The 19,454-nt window shown below is 50.2% G+C and overlaps 1 protein-coding gene across 8 annotated transcripts in view; it reads right to left on the reverse strand.

The window, feature by feature from the left end:
* PAX5 (paired box 5) overlaps positions 1-19,454 on the reverse strand; it is a 192,119-nt gene that overhangs the window by 148,936 nt on the left and 23,729 nt on the right. For 6 of the 8 annotated variants that reach the window (XM_029202837.1, XM_029202829.1, XM_029202831.1 and 3 more), the window contains 2 exons: positions 16,604-16,668; positions 13,134-13,262 (listed from right to left, as the gene is read on the reverse strand). In XM_029202837.1, coding sequence (XP_029058670.1) covers positions 13,134-13,262; positions 16,604-16,668 — 194 coding nt within the window. The remainder of the gene's footprint in view (positions 1-13,133; positions 13,263-16,603; positions 16,669-19,454) is intronic. The other 2 variants (XM_029202833.1, XM_029202834.1) reach the window with 1 other exon arrangement.

Consider the following 19,454-nt stretch of genomic DNA (forward strand, 5'->3'; position numbering starts at 1 on the left):
AGCTGATCAAAATACTACAGATAACGTTTTTTAATTACCAGGAATTGCAGGAATTATTATCCCCTTTTGACAGATGAGGAAACTGAAGCTCAGAGAAGTTCAGGCCCTTGTCAAAGCTCGCACAGCTAGTAAGTGGCAGGGCTGGGCTCGAACTCCAGTCCACCCACTGTGCTACCCTGCTGTGGTGTAAACTCCATATGTGATCAGCCAACTGCACTTGAAGGTGGCCAACTGGAGGATGTGACAGGGAAGCATGCATAGCAGTGTCAGGGGAAGCCTCAGAAATGGCTGAGTACCTGAGTGAGGAAGCGGGCTCTGCACCAAGGTCGCCCTGAGCTCAGCATGGCAGGGTGATGGGGATGGTAGAACTGAAATAAAAGGTGGGCTCAAAGCCCCCTTTTGGAGAGAGCTGAGGACATTCCCACTGATGCCATCCTGTGCAACACTCTGTGAGAGGCAGACCAGGGTGGCAGGTAAGGCCACTCTGGAAGCCAGCTGCCCAGGGGCTGGTCCCAATAGTGCCACGGTGGAGCTGTGTGACCGTGGGCAATTTCCTGGATCTCTCTCTGAAACTCTATAAAATGGGGATGATAAGAGCTTCACCTGGTACAGTGGCGGTATTAAATGCATTAATAGTTTAAAATACATATGGCAAACACTCAGTAAATGCTAACCATTAGAGCCACAGTTCCCATTTGAGGCTGTGATCTATATACACCTGGAGCATATGCTTAGGTAAGGCAGGCAGAACAAGGGCCCTAGGCACCAGCATGCAGAGCTATGCACGTGTGTGTGTGTGTGTGTGTGCACGTGCGCGTGTGTGCGTTTAGACCACAGGAGAGCTCCCTCCCCCTCTAGAATGGTTGTCATGAAATCCTTTCTATGGAGCCAGACAGCAGCGCTGGAGGATGGAGACGATGGAGTCAGGCAGGAGTGAAAGGAAGAAGCCTTTGACGTGCAAGGCTCTGGGTTCTACTCAGCAGCCTGCACCTACGGACCAGATGGGCTCCCGGCTTCTGTGACATCCAGTCCCTATTCAGTACATATTTGTTACCAAAAAACAGCCCTGTGCTGGGCACTAGGGCCACAATGGTGACCACTACAGACACTAGTCCCGCCCGCACAGGGCTCCCAGTCTCACAGGGAAGAGAGATGAGTGACAAATGTGATACTTTTGTCAACAGGCAGGCTCTGTGTGCTGCAGGTGGGCCCAGGGGAGCTGACAGTTAGGAGGGACCCTCAGGGAAGCCTTCACTTTTAGGAAGTGACATGAGCTGGATCCTGAAGTTGTAGAACGTCAGCTGGGTAAATGGTAGGGTGGAGAAGGGGGGCAGTTTCCAGGCGGTGGGAACACATTACCATAAAAGGCATCCTTTATAGAGCACATATATATCATGCATCGGGGTCCTCCAGGGCACTGTGCATGCATTACCTCATTCAATCCACGTAACAACCCAATCATAGGCACAATGGGTACCCTTGTTTTACAAAGAGGGAAACTGAAGTCAAATAACTTGCCCAAAGTTACACGAGTAGGCATTGGTGGAGTCAGCACCAGAACCCTGGTTGCCTGACTACAACCCGTGCATATAACCCTTACGCTGCCAGCAGGAAAGAACAAGTGGTGCTCAAGGGATGGACTGAGGTTTGGTATGACTGGGGTGAGCATGAAAAGAGGAGGGTGGGGAGGGACGAGGCTCATGAGATGGGCACGGGTCTGACCACAGAAGGCCTAGCAACCTTGTTAAGAAGTTTAGATGCTTTCTGAGAACAATGGGCAGATTTGAAGGGTGAAAACCCTTCAGGTGAGTCACCGATCCAAACTGTATTTCAGAAGTGCCCCTAGGGCTGCTATGCGGAAGGTGGACTGTTTGGAGAAGTCAGTGACATTGGAGGTGGGGACACACTAGGAGGCTACAGCAGTAGTCCAAAGGAGAAGAGAGGGTGCTTGGACTAAGGCAGTAGCAGTGGGGACCAAAAAAAAGGAGCAGATTCATGAGATAGTTAGGACAGAGATGCAGTGACCTTGAGAAAACACCTACCATAGGCTTTGATTTGTGGTCACAGGCAGAGGCACAAACTTTCTGAGCTGTGAGGATGGTAGAAGACCTGCTTCTGGCTAACTTAAGTTGCCTGGAAAAAAAATAAATAGCAACCCCTCCCTCTCCTAAGCACCAAAAGAGATTTCAAAGCATTTTCCAACCTGCTACTTCATATAACAGACTGTGAGGGAGATGTTACTGCAGTCCCCACAGATGGGGAGTGAGCTGCCCAAGGTCACACAGCCAATGGAGAAAGATCCTGAATTTAACTCCAACTCCAGTGCTCTCTCTGGCACACCACAGAATGTCAGAGCCCAAAAGATCCCTTAAGTCATCTGTTCAAATATCCACATTTTAACACAAGGAAAACAAGACTCAGAGAGAAGTGACTTGCCCAAGGTCACACAGCCAGCAAGTAAAGGCTTAGACTAGAACCGAGAACTTGACTCCCAAAAAGGTTTGTATTAAGACGTCTGCACCATGGAGGTGAGGAAGGACGGGAGTGATCCCCAACAGCAATGGCCCAGTCTCCCACTGCTGTGACTAAATGCTGGCAGAGAAGTGAAACTCAGGCAAATGGGCAGCCTACCTGGGCACTGCTGCCCCCCACCGAGTTACAAGCATACCAAGCTCGGAAATGGTCAGTACACACTGTCCTGTCACCCCTCTTGTCCCTAACCCTGGACAGCAACTAAGCTGTCTTGGGTCGATGGTGCCACCTGGTGGCTGGTGCTGGGAAGAGTCTGACCCCTTTGTCGCTTTTTACCGTCCGCTTTTCTAGTCTCTCTAGGGGCCATACCTTTCTCTCTGTTTCCTCTCATAGCTCAGTTCATCTCACTACAAGCATATCTCCTCTAGCATCTTTCAAGTCTTCTAAATGACCTTAGGAAATTCTCTTTTTCTTCCTCTCCTCCATTTCAGTCCATCAGTCCAAGGAAGGACTAATGCAAATGATAAACTTGTACCAATGAAAATGAAAACTGGAAATTTCAAAATGAAATTACACACACACACACACGCACACGCACACACACACACACGTGACCAACCACTGGCATTCTGGAAAAACTCAGAAGCCCCAGTGGAATCAGAACAAAAATCTCCCTTTTTTTCAATTGCCTTTCACACCTGCTTTTCCTCAAAGGCCAGGAGTCAAGATAAACACCAAACCTACTTCTTTATTTCATTTTATTTTGTTTCATTCCAAATCAACATTATTTGCTGGGGTTTTCCCCGCCAAAACTATGCCCTGGGTGGGGGTCTCACGGGCCTGCCCTGAACAGCTGCAGAGCTGAGCTGGGATGGGAAGAGGTGGCTGGATCCCCAAACGCCCACTCCCTGGGCTCTTAGGGAGCATTAGGAAGCTGTTGTTGGCCCCAAAGGAAGCCTGCTGGACGGAGATCAGGCCTCAAACCCTACGATATTCCACTGGAAGTAAAAGGAGCCTCCGTAGCTGTGCCTTTCTGTGGAAGTTCAAGCTTGGGAGAGGACCCAGAAGCCCTGCACACCCTAATCTGCTAAAGGACGATTTCCAAAGCCTAGCATGTCTTGTCACTCCCTCCCCAGCTCAGAAGCCTGCCATGGTTCCCACTGCCTTCAGGAAAAAAGAACAGGAGAAACTGATGGCACCTTTCTTTTAATGAAAACCACTTAACTGCTCTCCCTCTCTGTATGAGTGATAAGTAAGCTCAGAGTCTGCAGCAGCCTGAAGCAGAGATCCTCAAAGTCTAGTCCAGGGACCCCTTGAGTGATCCCCAAGACGTTTCCAAGGGGTCTGTGAGGTCAAATCTATTTTCATAATAATACAAAATTATTCTTGGCCTTCATCACTCTGATGCTTTTCCCAGTATACACTGGCGTTTTCCAGAGGTTCTAAGATGTGTGATATCACAACAGATTGGATACAGAAGCAGATATGAGAACCCAGCTGTCTTCTATTAAGCCAGACACTAAAGAGATTTGCAAAATCATAAAGCAATGTCACTCTAAATGTTTTGGCTTGGAAAATATTGTCCTTTCTTATTTCGAACAGCACATTATTTATGTTATTACTGCTATTTTTAATACATTAATAAATATTTTAAAATTTTGTCCATTTTAATTAACCCACATAAATTCAAAAGCTCCTTGGGGTCCTTGATCATTTTTAAGAGTTTAAAAGGGTTGCAAGACTGAAAGTCTGAGAACCACTTGTTTAAAATAATGCCAAGAGGACTTGAGATGGGACCAGGAGCAGATCAGAATCTTGGTACCAAAGAGAACCTTGATCCCATGTTTTAAATGAGGAAACTGAGGCCCAGAGAGAGAAAGGGATTTCCCCAAGGTCACCAGCAAGTCAGCCACAGACTGAGGACTGGAACCCAGAGCCCCAGGCTCCCTCCTCTGGACTCCCTCCCTGCCTCATGAGCCTCTAGTACTTGGAGTGTTGCAAAGTCCTGAGCTGCAGATTCTGCAGCCAAGGATTAACCATATTCCAAAGACAGAGGAAGGACCATGGGATTCTCTGCCCCACAGGGCACCAGGGCATGCGGAGTGGGGAAGAAAGCCAAGTCCACTCCACCTTGAGCTCCAGACAGCCCTGGCAGGGGGCCTGCCCGCCAGGGATGAGACCTCACAGCTCTCCTTCTGGTTGACCCCAGAGCCGACTCACACTGTGGCCCCTGCTCTTTACGTCCCCCAGGGCTCTCTGGGACACCAGTGCACAGTCCCGTGGGAAAAGCTGGTGGGGGAGGGGTGGAGGAAGCCTGGGTGAAGCAGGTGTGCAAACAACAGGGGTGGGGGCGGGGTGTTGGCTCTCACGAGGGCTCTCAGTCACTGAATCAAAGTGAAACTCAGGGACCTAGGGGCCAGGAGGAACCGAAACCTGACCCCCCACCCAAGGGACAGACCCTAGGTACCAGGGAAAGGCCCAAGGAGCCCCTCTGATTGACCACCTGGCCTCAAGTCCCCTGCTTTACCAAGGAAGCCTCGGACACTTGTCTGCCTGGCTGAGGTGCCAATGACTGCAAAACCGGAAGGACGGGAGAGTGGCCAGCCAGGCTGGGAGATGGGTCCTTAGCATCACTGCCACTAAGCGCCCCCGTGCCTGGACTACCCATCTGGCAGGTGTGAACTGAATGACCCCCGTCTCACTGTTCTTCTGGGCTGCCAAGGGGTGGGGCTGCTTGGCCCTGCCCTACTGCCTTCCCTCCCTCACCTACCTCCGGCCTGAGAGCCTGACTGCCCAGTTCCCTGACCGCATGCACACGCGCACACACACACACACACACACACACACACATACACACACAAACACAGCCCCACCCAGCTCGATCAGGGCCCTGCCTCCCATAGGCTTTAGCTGCCACAACCTGGACTCAACCAGACGTGTTCTTCAGAGTCCATACTAGGACTCCAGAAGCTCAAAGGCATTCAGGTAGAGAAAATTAGAGCACAAACGCCGTGAACAAGGTGAGTACAGAGCACCCGGAGGATCACAGGCCCAGCAGCCCCAGACGATTGCTGCCATGTAAGAAAGTCTGCCCAGTGTCACAAGATCTGATTTTTTTTTTTCCAAGAAAGGCTAGACATCCAGATGGGAAATCTTATTTTTAAATGTTGGTAACTAACTCAAAATCATTTTAAATACAGGACAAGCCAAGTAAAGCATGACCAGAAGGCTGGCAATCAGATTCAAAGTGATGCCCTCTAAGCAAGCATGCTGGTCCGGGCCCCTGCCCAGACAAAAGAAAGAACTCAGGGAAGGGCACCCTACATGTCCAGCCTGAGGGTACATTCAGGGGACACCTTGTGGAGGGCAGGGAGGGGACCTGCTCTGCTGAAGCCCCAGGAGAGACCAAGACAAAGTGGTGGTCATTTCCTTCTCTCTGCAGAGTCTGTCTGGTCTCCAAAGCTCCATGCTGGCCCGGGATGAATCCAAGGGCCCCAGCCAGTCGAGAGGGACCAATGGCCCAACACTGAAAATCCCCCAGGGAGAGGACTGGCTCTGGCAACCAGGCCAGGTCAACAGACCAGCCTCAAGGACAGCATTCCAGGTGGAGGGCTTTGCCTGGATAATGGCCCAGAGACAGGAGAGCTCAGAGACTGTGCGGGGGCTGGAAGCACAGAAGGGATGGGGAGGAGGAACGGGAGGCCAGGGAGGGAAGGTCAGGGCTCACCGTCAAGAGTCGAGGCCCAGGGGTGATAGGCTGATGGGGTCAGGTCAGGGTTGCTCATGGCTTTCAACAGTGGGGGCAGCAGATGGGCCGAGGAGAATGGAGGAAAGGAGGGGAGGTAAGAAACTAAGATTTGGCCTGTCAAATGGCAGTAGGATATCAAGGATGTTCTGAGGAGTCCGTCTGTCCCTCTAGTTTTTCTGGGTTTTTACCATGTGAAATGTCATTTTTACTGGTCAGACCCCTTCTTTTCTCCAAGCCTGTTTTCCTATCTGAATAATGACTAGGTGACACGTCCCAGATGCTCTCCAAGGCCCTTCCAGCTCCGACAAGGGCTTGTGAAAACCAAGTTGGTGACCCCAAACCCCTAGAGGCCCAGCCCTCCCAGGTCCAAGTATTCTGCCTTCTGCCCTCCATCCTGGAGGTCTCCACCACCTTGTGTACCCAAGATGTCACTTCACGGAAAACTGAGGCTTAACCCTTTTATCCTTCCATCAAGGGGTTGAAGTGAAGGTCCTGAAGGAAAAGGAAGCAAAGGAAAGCCAGGGGCCCTTCCCTTTGCAGCTGCCACCTGGGGGCGCTGTTGTTCAGCCTTGGCGCCCAGAGAGGCTGACTGTTACAAACAGGAAGTCAGGGAGGGGGGCAGGGGAGGATCAGCCAGTTTCAGCTGCCAAACAGAACTGCAGCGGGAGCCTGCTAGCCCTCAGCCTGGACCGGCCTCACACGCTCAAGCCCCGGTCTCCTTCAGGGGCCATTTATTAAATACTTAGGACCACCAGGCCCTGGAGCTAAACCCTTTGCCAGAACGACTTCATTTTATCCTCACAATAACGCACAAAACTTGTGCCCCCTCTACTTTCCGATGGCAAAATGCAGACTCCGAGAGACTAAGTAACTTGCCAAAGATTTCACCACACAGGGTCCTCAAACCAGCTGGTCCCTGGCCTGTGAGCCTGGGTCCTTGCCTCAACACCTCACCTTATTTGGGGGTCTCCAGAGATCACTGATCTCTGGAATGGTGGTGCCGCAAGGGTGCCTACAACTCTCCCCTGACTCAGGAATCCTGAGCTTTTCCACACACCCCAGTCCCTGCTGGGAAATCTGAGAGCAGTCTCTGCATCTCCTGCTCCAGTGCCTTCGGTCCTGAGTCTGGGAGCAACAGACAGAGTCTGAGTGTCAGTAAAAGAAGAGGGTCCTAGGAGAGGAAGGCCAGGGTCTGCCCAAGGTCAGAGGGTCCCTGGGGCCCTGCATGGTCTGTGAACTTCTAAACCCCTTCCCTCCCCAGGATGCCTCCCATGGAGGTCCGCAGGTCAGGGCTGAGCTGAGGCTCCCAGCCTGGGAGAAGGGGAGGGCGGAGCTAGTAAGAGAGAGAGCAAGAGCCAATACAAGAAAAGAGAGAGAGTGGGGGAGTGCACATGAGAGAGAGAGAAAGAGAAGAGAGTGAATATGAGAAAAAGAAAGAGAGTGAGAGCTGGAACAGCAGACAGAAGCAGACACAGAGGAAGTCTCGATAAACAGGACATAAACAGAGGCAGAGGGCGCTGGATGAGATGTACCCCCAAACAAAAGACACAGGGAGAGACACAAAGACAGAGAGGAGACAGGCACCTCCAGAAGGAGGGATGGACATAGTCATGACAGGAGCCCCCGCTAAATGCCCCCCAAACTTCCCCATGAGGGTCTTGCTGGACTTGGCATCTTTTGAAAAGGACAGGCCCCTTCCTGTGCCCTCTGCAGGCAGAGGGCAGTCCAGTGCCCAGAAATTCCACCTGCAATGTACCCTCCACTGCCCCCAAAGAAGCTTCCACACGGGTGCTGGATTGGCCAGCCTTCTGAGCTAGTGAAAGGCATTCGCACTCGGCTGACCTCGGTGTGTTGAGGGCCTTTCAAACTGGGGGGACGAAGGGAGGGGGAGGTCAAGGGGACCTGAATGGGGGCCCTGGAGACGGCGGAAGGAGGCCCCACCAGAGATCAAAGGCCCAAAAAGGAACAGAGGGCCTGGGGCTGCCCTTTCACCCATGGTCGCTATTCACAGTTCTGCCTGCTCCGCCAAGTCCAGCCCCGCCACGACCTCCTCTGGGCCTTCCGGGGAGGGAGGCACTGCCCGGGCTCTGTCCCCCTAGCCCCGCAGGATACTGTAGGCCCATGCCACAGCTTTCTCCACAGACCCTCACAGGACAGTCCAATCAAGAGACGAAGCTGCCTCTCATGCCTGGGCAGCACCCCAGCCTGACTCTCACCATCCACAAGCCTCCTGAGCCCTCTGGGCACCAGGCCCTGTGCCAAGGGGCCAGGCTGAGGGTAGAAACACAGGCGATACGGCCCCGCCCAGTCAAGCCCACGTGATGGCGGACTCAGAGTCAAGCAGCAGGAGGGAAAACAACTAGGCAGAACCACTTCCAGATGCCAGGCAGTCACAGAAGCACTTGTCCCCCAGATTGTAACAGGCCTAAAAAGTCATGGAGTCCAGGTGGTGCACTGGTTAAGAATCCACCTGCCAATGCAGGGGACACGGGTTCGAGCCCTGGTCTGGGAAGATCCCACATGCCGTGGAGCAACTAAGCCCATGCAACACGACTACTGAGCCTGCGCTCTAGAGCCCGCGAGCCACAACTACTGAGCCCGCATGCTGCAACTACTGAAGCCCACGTGCCTAGAGCCTGTGCTCCACAACAAAAGCTACCGCAGTGAGAAGCCAGCGCACCGCAACGAAGAGTAGCCCCCACTCACCGCAACTAGAGAAAGCCCGCGCGCCGCAACGAAGACCCAACACAGCCAAAAATAAATAAATAAATAAATAAATTTACTTTTAAAAAAGTCGTGGAGTCTAAACCAGAATGCCTTCTTTGACTCTTCTGCCCCTCACCCCTGCTCATACCTCCAATGACAGGGAGCTCACTACCTTTCTAAGCTAATGCTTCTAACCTTGGCCCAGCCTGGGTGTTGTCTGAAAGCTGTTCCTTGCACTGAGCCATGATCTTCCTCCCTGTAGCTTCCTTTAACCAGCCCCAGCTCTGCCCTCAGAGGCCCCACGGACCTTATCTGCTGCCTCAGCCGCAGAACTGTTCATCTGAGATTTGGACACAGTGGCCACATCCCCAAGACTGGTATTGGAGGCACATGTCCCAAGGAGAATCCTAGAATTTCTAGATTACAAGGGCCCTTGGCAATCCACTGGTCTAACGGTGTTCTAACTTGTTTGTTTTTGCTACAGAACTCTTTACTCAAATAGAGCTTTCCACGGAAGCCAAAATTACCAAGAGAAACACTTCTAGTTGAGGAGACTAGAGACTCTCCCCACCACCATTATCCTCACTAATTGAGAACCCTCTACAGGCACGTGACCGACCCATCCTACAGAGAAGCATTTATTGAGCACCCACTATGTGCCAAGCATTTGTATTCAAGCCATGTTATCCAATACAGTAGCCACTGGGCACATGTGGCTACTGAGCCCTTGAAATGTGCCTAGTGCAACTGAGGAACTAAAATTTTAATTTTATTAGATTTTAATTCATTTAAGTTTAAAAACAAGCTGTGTAAAATATTTTTCCCTTTATAAAGTGCCACTTCCTATGAGAGCCCTTACCAGATCCTTTTGGTCAATGTCGGCCCTTCCCTGGCCTGCCCTGCCCTCCCTCTCTGGTGTCATCCTCCCAGCACAGCATCACCCCACACACTGCCCATCAGAGGGACTTCGGGTTGCCAATCTTGCCCACCGGCCTGCAATGTCTAGAGGGCAGGTCCTCTGTGACGGAACTCTCCCACCACCCACCCCTGCCCTGAGCCCATGCCCACAGGGTAAAACCCAAGTCCAAGTGGAAGATGACTGTGAACCAGAGCTGAGCAAGCAACTCCATCCTGCAGAACCTCAGTCACCTCATCTGAAAAATGGGGATGGGGACCCTCAGCCATCTTCCTCTTGGCCCTCTACTGCCTCTCTTGCCCCATGGCCCTTGCCTCAGGCTGCTGACGGCTCCTGAGGAAAATGGTGCCATGGTCTGCAGCCTCAACGGGCCGGAATCCAACGCACCAGCATTTCCCCTGTTTCTCCAGTGGCTGGTTCTTACTTTCTCACCACACTCTTGGCAGCATCCAGCCTGCTGACCACGCCCTTCTGCTTGAAACCCTCCAGGCTCTGCCCAGCCCCAGGCTGCTGCACCTCCAAAGCATCTCTCTGGAGGGGCTGAGGAGCAGCAGGTGGCTGGACAATGCCAGGGAGCTGAGGCCTCAGGGGCTCTCTCCACTCCTTCCCACCCCACCCCACCGCCTGGCCATACCAGCCCTGTGGCTTTGCCAACATCATGGAACTCCCTGGGGCCTTGGTTTCCTCCCCTATAAAAAGGGGGTGGCAATCTCTGCCTCTTCAACTCCTCCTGAAGCCAACGCAAGGATGCAGGGAGCTATAGAGGGAGGATGGGAAAGGGCAGTAGGGAGCACCACACTGTACTGCTCCCAGGTAGTTTGCTGATGTGAGCAAGGGCACTTCTGCCCACCTCTCTGCCCAGCCATATCCACTCTCAGTGATGCAGGGCGGGGGGCAGGCAGGGGCTCTGCTTGTTGCTTGAGTCTCTCAATCTTCCCAATCCTGTAAGCTTTCAGGACCATCAAATCCAGACCACAGACTGGATCACCTCCCAAGTCTTTCTGGGGATCAGGGCTCAATCGTAAATTCCAAAACTGAAAGGATCTCAAAGGTCATCCAATTCTGCATCTGATTCTTTTTGTTGTTGTTGTTGTTGTTGTTGTTGTTGTTGTACGTGGGCCTCTCACTGTTTTGGCCTCTCCCGTTGCGGAGCACAGGCTCTGGACGCGCACGCTCAGCGGCCATGGCTCACGGGCCCAGCCACTCCGCGGCATGTGGGATCTTCCCGGACCGGGGCACGAACCCGTGTCCCCTGCATTGGCAGGCGGACTCTCAACCACTGCGCCACCAGGGAAGCCCTGCATCTGATTCTTGATGGTCTTATACAGCAGCCCAGCAAATGGCCACCTAGGCTCTACTAACATACCTCTGGTGACAAGGCACTCACTACCTCCTGAGGCAGCCCCCTTTGGCCGTAGACCACTCGCATATTTACGAAGTTATTTTTTACTCTGAGCTGAAATCTATTCTGCATCTGCCACACACTGGCCTTTGAGGCCACACAGCAAAGTCTCGTTCCTCTTGCCTTCCGTGTCAGCCTTCCAAATATTTGAAGGCAACAATCCAGTCCTTCTCATTCTCCTCTTCTTGGTACCAAAACATCCCTAGAGCCTTGAGCTATTCTCCAAATACCTCTCCATCCGGGTTATACCCATCTGGACACATCCTAATTTGTCACTGTCCCTCTTAAAGGTCAATACCACAAATGAGCCACAGCCTTCAGGAAGGATCTGCCCAGCACAGAGCAGTCTAGATGAACAACACTCACATCCTGACCACTCTTACACCTTCTCAAGCAGCTTGAGAGGCTAAACAGTGACCACTGATCAGAGACCGAAAGCCAACAGAGCACTCAACAAACACAGTGACACAGTCCCCCCAGTTCAGGACCTGTGTGTTTGACGGTAAACATCAAAGTCAATGTTTTTCTCTCTTCAAAACTCTCTGCCTGTATCCCTCAACCTCCGAGGGAGCCTCACATACCCACCCCTCCACATGATCAAACACAGTGGGCCCCAGCTTGGGCACATCTGCTGTGAGTCCAGGTGACAAGGGGAGAAAAGATGACACCATCAACCCCATAAACCAACAGAGATGGTAGGCCCGCTGCCTCCTGCAGTACCCAGTACAGCAACCCTGAGTTAAAGACTTCCCACATCTGCTCTGAGTGTTGGGGGGTGAGGGGGCGGAGAGGTGAGGCAGGTTCCAGAAGCCGTGACTCATCCCCCATGTACTCCACAGCTCCAAACATAGGCCATAGCTCCTGCATGGCCTGGAGCCCACACACCACAGGCCAATCCACCGCTGGGCCAACTCAATTTTCTAGTTACAGGTCTTAAGTACTTAGGCATGTATGTGCTCGTGAGAACACACATCCTTTACAGGGAGCCGAGAAAGGGAATTGTGCTGAGGAACAGAATAATTGAATCAAGATTTCTGTCACCCTGCTCTCAGCCCCTAGACTATAGCCCGTTTTTTTTTTTTGTTTTTTCCTTTCCTGACAAAGGTTTTACAGACTCCCAGGGGTCATTTCTCCTCTCAAACCCATTAATGTCAGCCCGCTGGCAGCCTATCCAGGGAAAGGAGACCGAGGTTAAGGTGGGCCCATGTCCGGGACAGAGGCAGCCAGCTCCCGAGGCCCGGGCGGCACACCGAGGGTTGAGAAAAACCAACAGGGAAGACTGTCATCTATTTAATCCCAGGGAGGCCCCCTGCACTCCCTCCTTCCAGGCCCAAGGACAGAGAGGAGAAGATTATTCACTTCCTCAACGCCCCCCCCCATCACCGCACTGAAGGCCTTCTGAAAGAGGTGTGCTCAGACCCTCGGAGAGCCCACCCGCTGACCCTGCCACCTCATGTGTGCCCCTCTCACTTTGCCCAGCCCCTCCCTATCCCCTAGGCCTCCCCCCAAAAGGGGACACTGCGGCTGTGCTCATACCCTCCACACCCCGCCCTCTGGGCATCACATCTGCAAACGCAAGGGCTTCTAAGAGGCCGCAAAACACAGGCCCCAAGGACTCTGCCAGGCCCGGCTTTCCCACCAAAGGGGTGAAGATGGGAGGAGGCCAGCGAGAAGTCCAGTCCCAGCCGGGGGCCCTCTTCCTCTCCCGGAGGGCTCAGCCCCTTCCCCGTGGTCAGGACGGGACTAAGCTGGGCCAGACGCCGCCAGCGCTCTGCAGGTAACGGGTGCTCGGAGGGCGTCTGTGCTTCCGCCCCTGACTGAAGGCCTGGAAACAGATCCTACAGATCCGACCAGGCCCATCCCCGACGGGCAGCGCCGGCGTCTCCTACCTTCGTCTCTCTTGCGCTTGTTGGTGTCGGCGCTGGGGGACGTGATGCCCAAGATGCCGCTGATAGAGTAGGAGGAGCCGGCTGAGTCCGTGCTCACCGAGGACACCTGCGTCACGGAGCCGGTGGACACTGCGCAGAGGGAGAAGGCGGTCAGGGCCCGGCGGGAGGCTGGGGGGCGGTGCCGGGGAGGAGGAAGGTCGGCCCCCGCCTTCGGGCCAATACGAAGACACGCCCCCTACAGGAGGCTGGTGAGACTGAGAGAGAGCGGGGCAGGGCAGGTGTGTGCTGAGGACACTCGCCACAGGGCAGCGGCCAAACCTGGGCCATGAGAGCAGCCCCAAAGAGAACTGACACTACAGAAGGGACCACGGGCACCAGTTCAAACCCCAGCCTGTCCAAGGATGCAGGAAGCAGGGGGATGGAGCAGAGAAACGGGGGAGCTGGGGCCCACCACCAGCCAGTGCTAGAAACGACCTACTCGTTAGTCAGGCTCACTCCCTACTTACAAATCCACCCATCCCGCAGACGTAAGTATCTGCACGCTCATACACAGAGCCAGCAAAGCACCAAATGCAGACTGTCTGTCTTTTTATAGTCCCTCGCTGTCTTTTCTCCTTCCACTTGACCTGGATTTTAATATTTTATATTAATTATATAATATTAACATACTATATGTTATATATATATATTGATTTATAATAATGATATTTTTTTCTGAGAACTTACTCTGTGCCTGGCATTCAGGCATCATCTCATTTAATTCTGAGAACAAACTTATAAGTTAGGTCCCTGGAAAGGTAAGGGAACCAAGGCTCAGAGAAGGTAAGTGACTTGCCCAAAGTCACACAGCTAATAAGATGCAGAGTGGTGACTGGAACCCAAGAACTAAAGTCAACCCCTATAGTAATCTCCTCACTAATGAATAATGGAAAACAATAATATGCTTCACATTCATAAAGTGCTTTTCATTTGATGCCTGCAATAACCAAGAGTGCTATTATTCATCCGCATTCATCAGGTGAGGAAACTGAGCCTCCACAGAGCAAAGTGATTGGCTCCAAGTCATCTAGCTAACAAGCCGTAGCACCAGGGCTCAGCCTTGGTTCTACTGACTTAAAGTCTGGATTCCTTCTGCCCAGAAATGTGGGTTGATGACTTATTGTGACTGAGACCAGGTATCTAAGTTCCTAAAAATAAGAATGGGGGAGGGGAGGTTTGTGCAAGTTTCACATTAACTCCTGGCCCCAGAATCCAAGGGGGAGACCTGTCAGTCATCAGGGTCCTCTCAAACTGTGCAGCTGAATTTCCATTTCTGGGCTGTGGGAATTCTTCCTTGGTTCATTAAAACCTACAGACCAATCTCAGACACATTTCCTTCGGCTATAACTAGCTGGAGGCAGGTGGAGCTGCTTTTGACTCTAAAGTGTAGGAAATTACTAGAAATGGTGGTGATTGGTTGAGAAGCTGTTTGTTGCTTTCCTTGGAGCACATCCAGCTCTTGCTCCTACAGGCCTAAAGGGAGCAGTGCCTTTCTTCTCATATTTGAGTTTGATTTTAGATCTTCCTTAGGAGACACAGAAGTAGAAATCGTTAACTTCTCTTTTCCTTCACCAGATGAAGCTCCTCAAAATAGATTTATGCAAATCTCACAACCTTTTCTGCGTTAAGGTGCAAAGAACAGAGGAAGAAAGAATCTCACCAGTCATTCGGTACTTTAAACAGCCACCACATATAACCAAGGCTCACCACGTTGCTGACAGAGCCGATGACATGTGTTTCAACATTTTGTAATCACACTCGGCTCAAAAGACTCAGGTTCCAATTCTGGCTCCGCCTCTTACTGGCCATGTGACCTTGGGCTAGTTATTTCATCTCTCTAAAGCTTCCATTTCCTTACTCCTCAGTAAGTTAATAAATTATAAGGGGCTGTACACAAATAAGATATGGATTTTATACACATTTCCGAGATAAGGCATTCTGCTGACTGTCAAGTGTAATTATTCCTCTTACCCAATTGAAAGAATATTATCAGTTACCCTAAGTTTGATATTCCTTTGCTATGTGACCTGAAATAAAGCTGCAAATGAAATCCCAGCCACAAACACTTCCCCAGAAAGCTCTCCTTAACCCTCTTCACTCCAGCTCAACAAAGCTGATCTTTCCCTCCCTTCTGCTCCCACAGCACCCTACACTTTCTTCTTGAGCCTGATCTCAGTGTTTTGCAGACTTCTTGTTATTTTCCCCCATTAGACCGAGAAGCCCTTGAGAAGGGGGATTTTGTCCTACCTTCCTTATAACGTTAGTCTCCACCACCATGGGCTGCATAGCAGGGGTTTAGCAAATGCTTTTTGGATGGATTACTAAATGAAGAATTATTTTATGGAAGGGAAGAATTCTGTCTTACCTTTATTCAAAGAAGCAACCATGAAGAATCAGAGACCTCAGAGAGCACTGGGTTTGTGCCCCTTGCTCCACAAATGGGGAAACTGAGCCTCACAGAGGTGAAGGGGCTTAACACAGTTCACTGGTTGACTTAATGACAAAGCTGGAACTATAAGCCAGGCCTCTGCCTGTCCCCCATCACCATGGGGAGTTCAAGTTTTCAGTCAAAGAAGGAGCAACAAAGGGTACACAATCTTTGTGTAATTAAGGTGTGATTAAGTGGAATTGACAGGGCCTGTGGCAGCCAGAACCGTCAGAGGCTTGCTGAATGGTGGCCCGCTTTCTTACAGTAGAATAAGCTTTCCCCCAACTAACCAGAGGTGTTTCCTTTATCCAAAGTGGAGAAATCATACACCTTGTGTAGACACACGTCACTTTCATCTCACGATCTTTGCAGGGAAGGGAAGGCAAGGGAAACTTCTGAACTCCTGGGTAGTAGGAAATATGACTCTTCTCCTTACGAGTCATGGTCACTCTCAGACTTCACCCATGAGTGTCAGAAACCCCACTGGCAGCCCTTGACAGTTCACGGAGCACATGAGATCGAAGCAAGAGAGAGAGAGAAAGAAAGTTTGGGAAGTTTTGCCACATCTTCACTCAAGACTGCAAGTGCACAAAGAATCGTAGAAGGGCTGGTTGACAGAAGAAAAAACACATTCAGAACTACTTACTGACTAATGATGCAGAAAATGTTATGAATAAGTATCCCTTTCTTGATTTATTACTTTAATTATCTGACGTTCTATAGACCCCCATTAGTGGATTTTTTTTTTTTTGGCTTAGATTTCAATTTTCTGTCTCATGGTGAAAGCTATTTATCATAATAATCAGTAAAATTCAAAACCTTTTAGCAGTATTTATAAAATTCATTTACCAGGTTCAGCCCTTGGAGAATGACAAAGAAGGCGCATTAGTACGTGTGCCGAAGTGTTTTATGCAGAATTATCTGTCCATAAGAATGATTAAAAGTTCTTTAGAGAATTTGGAGCCCATTAGATTTTTAAATTTTTTTAAAAAGTTCTTCTTACCTATGCTGTGACTGGAAGCTGGGACCGGCTGGTTGGGCGGCTGCTGTACTTTTGTCCGGATGATCCTGTGAACAGTTGGGAAAAAAAAATAAATGGCTATTTACCATCATGGAGGAGAAGAGATCTCAACTAGCGATGCCAGAAACCCATATCCAGCTGGGTCGTGGGCCAAGCTGGGGAAGAAGCGGGGGCAGGTTATGAACCCAGGTCCCGAGTTGGGAGTTTGGAAGAATTATAGATTAGTTCCAACTCAGCCCCTACCTCCCTGGGTGTCTTTGGGTAACTTGCACCCCTCTCTGGCCCTCAAGTGCCTCTTCTGTAGGAAGAGATTGATGCGTTAATATTACAAAGAGGCATCCCATTCTTGGAGCAGCTTCAGCTCCATAAGGAACTCACTGAGTGAGTTAGAAAGTTCCATCCCTTTCCTGGACCTCAACCTCCCATCTGTGGAATGAAGGCACTGAACCAGGTGACCTCCCTGTCCCCTGGCAGCTCTCACACTCTGGTTTCTCTGCCTTAGGGAGCCACAGGAAAAATAACATCCCTGCCCATCAGAAATTATCAAGGGGGTAGGGGAAGGGATGTGAATGTTGCTACAAAACTAGAAAGGGTTAAAGTGCTGCCAGGAGAGGCCTGGCTTGGCTTTGCTAAGAGGAAGCCTGAATTATACAAAATGGTGGAAGGCTCTATGGAGCTGGGACCCAGGGCTCTCCTGGACTGTCTTTCCAGAGACCTTGCTTCAGTTCTAATATGAACTGGATTGTGACCCTGGGCAAGTCCATTCCATTGACGGCCTTGGTACAATGAGGGAGTTGGAACAGACCAATCTTTGCTTACTTTAAGTAATCAAATCCTTTTTGGAAAAAAAAAAAAAAATCTTATGGAAAAGTCCAGTGTATAAAAAGGATAATAGCAGCAGTGCCTTCCCCTTGCTACCTGGCAGCTCTGATGTCCTTCTGCAGAAACTTGGGCTCTGAGAAGCTTAGTTTGTAACTTTCCAGCTGGGACAACATGTGAGGCCTCCATGAGACCTCAAGCCTGATGCATCGTACAGCAGCTGACCAGGGCCAGACCAAAAGTCCCTTTTGGGCCTGCAAGAAAGTTCCTTCCCTGGCACTTGGGAGAAGGATAGGTGGTAATAAAATGTGCAACTTCTTTGGAAAAGTTCTATTCCAGTCTCCAACTATGACCTTCTCCGGACGTGCAGGCCCAGCAGCCATGGCTCACGGGCCCAGCCGCTTCGCGGCATGTGGGATCTTCCCAGGCTGGGGCACGAACCCGCGTCCCCTGCATTGGTAGGCGGACTCTCAACCACTGCGCCACCAGGGAAGCCCCAACTATGATCTTTTAAAATAACATTTATTAGAGTTTTTCCTAATTATGAAAGTACTTTGTGCTCATTGTAGACTATTTGGACAACAGGTATAAAGAAGACATCTAAAAACACATTTTGGTATATTTCCTTTATGCTAGCATTCCTATGCATATTTGGAAATATCCATTTCTTCTTAACAAAATCAGGATTAAACCATGTATACAGTTTTATGTCCTGCTCTTTTCACTCAGCATTATATAAGAAGCTTTTTCACATTTCAGACCATTCTTTCTGGAAGCTCTTTTCAAGCTGCACTGGTCTCCAGCTTGTGCACAGGGAAAGGGAGAACAGAAGTGTCTCCTGAACTTCATTGGGCCGGGGCCCCTGACCTCTGTGATCTCACAGCTCAGTGCTGGACACCAAGGGTGCTCAGTATCCTCAGCTGATAGCCTGGAATGGATGTTTCTGTTCACACCACAGCCTAGCCACAGGCCCTCTGGAGCCATGGCCACTTGAGCTCAGCATAGGGCCTTTTGCCATTTTCTGATGAGTCAGCATATGTGGTGCCTCAAATATACTGAGCATTTGTTTGTTTTCTCCAATATTCAAATAATTTATTTTGACTACGAAAACATGGAGCGTATTAACAAAGACCTGGGATTGAGGCAGTCTTTTTGACTACCTGGAATTAAGCTAGCATCTGACCTAATTTTGGATTTTTGTGTGGGTCACCTTCTCTGTATACATGTATGTGTGTCTACAGAGATATAGCTAGATGTGTGAATATACGGATATGCCAGATTTAAATATAGTTTATCTATATTATGGTTTATGTACAAACATATGGTAAAGTATTAATAGATTGTAACTATTTCCTGTTGAAGTCCTGTATAAACTCCTAACTTTTCAAAGCATTGTCTTGCCATTAACTTTCTACATAAGCAAAGAAAATTATGTTTTCCTTATTTTTCTTTAAAAATATTTATAAATCATTGGTAAAACATTATCAGTTTTTATAAAGCATTGACAGGTAGCTGCAGCGCCGTGAACAGGCTCCGGATCCGGACTTCTAGCGTTTGAATCCCAGTTTTGCAATTTGCCAGCTGTATAATGTTGGGTGAATTACTTACCCCTCTGTACCTCAATTTCTTCATCTGCAAAATGAAGCTAAGAATCATTCCTGCCTCATAGGGTTATTACAAGGATTAAATTAATTAAGTACGTAGAACAGTGGCTGCTGCCTAGTAAATTCTCGATAAATGTTAGCTGTTGTTATTTTCACTGTTATCTTCATAAAGATTAACGACCAGCTTCAACATTTAAAGGTTCATATTTTCCACAAATGCCTTAAAAACACATGGGATCCCCCTGGGAGCTGGGGAGGGGAAGGTAGCCATCCCCATACCCTATTTTAAGGCTGTAGTGGGGCTTTCCTTTATAAGGAAGACTTGAATCTTAGGGAACCCTCCAAACCCATCCCCAGAGATAGAAATTTTGCCCATCTGCTTGTAGCAGCTGCCAAGAAAAGAACAAAGA

The sequence above is a fragment of the Monodon monoceros genome, unplaced genomic scaffold, assembly GCF_005190385.1.
Source record: "Monodon monoceros isolate NGI ecotype Baffin Bay Population unplaced genomic scaffold, NGI_Narwhal_1 Super_Scaffold_5, whole genome shotgun sequence".
Classification (NCBI taxonomy): domain Eukaryota; kingdom Metazoa; phylum Chordata; class Mammalia; order Artiodactyla; family Monodontidae; genus Monodon; species Monodon monoceros.